General features: G+C 41.4%; 2 protein-coding genes across 2 annotated transcripts in view; one reads left to right on the forward strand and one right to left on the reverse strand.

Annotated features, from left to right (window-relative positions):
* Window positions 1-2,500, forward strand: part of LOC138014528 (myotrophin-like) — a 463,943-nt gene that overhangs the window by 299,164 nt on the left and 162,279 nt on the right. The window lies entirely within an intron of this gene.
* The window catches only part of LOC138058889 (low-density lipoprotein receptor-related protein 6-like), a 26,319-nt gene that overhangs the window by 4,083 nt on the left and 19,736 nt on the right, over window positions 1-2,500 (reverse strand). The window contains exons 15-18 of the mRNA XM_068904337.1: window positions 1,905-2,024; window positions 1,607-1,726; window positions 1,295-1,411; window positions 659-796 (exon numbers count right to left, since the gene is read on the reverse strand). Of these exons, the coding sequence (XP_068760438.1) occupies window positions 659-796; window positions 1,295-1,411; window positions 1,607-1,726; window positions 1,905-2,024 (495 nt within the window). The remainder of the gene's footprint in view (window positions 1-658; window positions 797-1,294; window positions 1,412-1,606; window positions 1,727-1,904; window positions 2,025-2,500) is intronic.

The following is a 2,500-nucleotide window of genomic DNA, read 5'->3' on the forward strand; positions in this document are numbered from 1 at the left end:
AAATCGAATGTGATATCCATTTCAGCGGCCGTCTGTGATCAAGTTACCTTGCGTGTTAACTAACAACTTGATACATTGGTGGCAAAATGACGGCAAGACATGGGATTGTTGTTTTGTTAGTTAGTTTTTTTTGTTTTAAAACTCGACAAGAAATGTCGAATTCAACGCAACGAATTCAAGGCAAAGATCACAATCGTTCAACTCTTGAGGTTGACTATTCTTTCTGCGAAGTCAAAAATTTACTCTCCTAGACGACGTTATTTATCATCAGGTAATAGACCAATTCGGCTGACGCAATGTTCCCTGCTAGCAGAGGTCTCTTCTCTTGCGTTCGCTGGGTTTGAACATTTTCTTAAGTTCAAACTACGGAACTAGCGTAGCTGAATTGAAGTTCGGTTCTCGGTGACTTCAACGTCTGTTTCAACTTTCCTCTGATCTGTGTAGCTCCAACGTTAAATACCCGTAAAACGGCATCCGCACAACTGAAGTTGGACTTTCAGGTTTCTATAATAGACAATGAATTGCTCAAAATTGTCTAGAGAAGTGTGAGGATCATTTCTCTCTTTCTCTATAGCACGCACTTTAAATATATACATTTCTTTCAATGTGATTTGGAGAATGTACCTGGCTCTTGTATGCGAATGCCAGTCCAACTTACCTTCGGAATGGTGGCAATTGATCTCATCAGTATTTTCATAACAGTCTTTACCGCCATCACACACCCATTCTTCCGGAATGCATTTATAAACAAGATGATTCTTAACGCATCCGAACTCGTTCGCAGCACATTGCTTGCCTAAAAATTAAACAAACAGCGAGTACGTTAAGAACTATGAAGACACTAGCGACATCCGAACAGTGACGTCCAATGTAAAAGCCCACCAAATGGACATTTGAAAACAAGGTACGCTTCACAAGAATAATTCCAAGGTGAATTAAAAATCCAGTGAACAAGTGTTCAATGCAGTTATATGCACAATTTTTTTGTTCAAAAGGACTCGGACCTGTAACCTTCCGGTTACTTGTAGCGAATTCTCATCAAAATTAATAGAAACTTAAACGGCTTAACACATTTAACTGCGTGCCAACGTTAAGTAGAAGTAGAACAAGTGCTACAGTGCGCAACTTTGCGTTTATTGGGAGAGTCTGTGTGACAATCTGTTGTAACATTGTCGGCGGAGGGAGGAAAAGGACGACTTTTATAAGTAAATGGGGATGAGTAACAGTAACTGTATGGCACGTTTGACGAAGATTAGAGCTTCTACAAATCACATGCACACAAAGAAGAGATTACCACAATTCTCTTCTCTCTCGTCCCATCCATTGTCACAGTCACGTTCCGAGTCACACAGCTTCTTCGTATTTACGCATTGGCCATTATCACAACTGTGCTCTCCGTCTTCGCATTTCGCTGGCAAAAGAAAAACGACAAATGAGACGTCTGCCAATCCATGTGGTACGCCGTGCCTATACCGTGTAATTATCCCTTTACCATTCTTCTTGAGGCTTATAACACATCTGCAAATGCCAGATGTGCCAACGTTGTTATGTCACCTTGACACATCCAAGGTAAGCAATGACATAAAATGCAAAGAGTCAGACTTACTGCAGTTGCCCATTTCATCAGAACCATCGTCGCAGTCATTGGAACCATCACATACCCATCTTCGCGTTATGCAGCGCCCATTGGAACAAGTAAACTGATCGGACTTGCACTTCTCGCGCGCTAAGAAAAAAAAAACAGAACAAAGTTTAGCCTACTGGTTTCAGCCTCAGTTGAACTGGAAAATAAGCCACACATTTTTTCTGTTTCCTCGCTACTTAGGGGCTTCGAAATACAACACGCAATGGCGAAATATCGGCCCGTATATGCAAAAGCATCAAACAAGATGAGTGTTATCTACCTCCACAAATCATGTTGTCGTCACTCAAAATCATGTCGATGGGACAAGAACACTGTGCCTTGCCTTCAATTCCAACCAAACAAAGATGTGTGCAGTTCTTCTTGTTACAAGGATGGCCATCTGCGAATCAAGTAACAAGAAGTATAAAGAACTTTTAAGTGTCCGTACAGTGACCGCGAATCTCCAACGAAAAAAAATAGCTTGCAAGAAACTTAAGAATTGAAATATAAAGAAACAGGGCAAGGGATTGTCGTGACCAATGTTTGGAGACGTAATTTTTCAAATATTTGCCTTTGTGAATTCTTCAGTGACAAATACAGTGCCCATAGATGTGGTTTGCAGCCGATTCCTCCGAATCAAGTTGACAATAATGTGATATACAATTGCTTGTGGACGAACAAAAGAAGCTGATGTGCGACCTTTTATTTCCGCATCGGCCGACAACGGGGCGACGACGTAACGCAAAAGCCACCTATTTGTGAGATTTTGCATCGCGTTTTTCGCCAAACGGGAAACGGGAAACGACAGATTCTGTTTATTCTCACTCTTCTCTCTCTTTTGAGAAGCTCAACATTCACATGGCGTCACAGTGGCCA

The sequence above is a fragment of the Montipora capricornis genome, chromosome 8, assembly GCF_036669925.1.
Source record: "Montipora capricornis isolate CH-2021 chromosome 8, ASM3666992v2, whole genome shotgun sequence".
NCBI classification, from domain to species: domain Eukaryota; kingdom Metazoa; phylum Cnidaria; class Anthozoa; order Scleractinia; family Acroporidae; genus Montipora; species Montipora capricornis.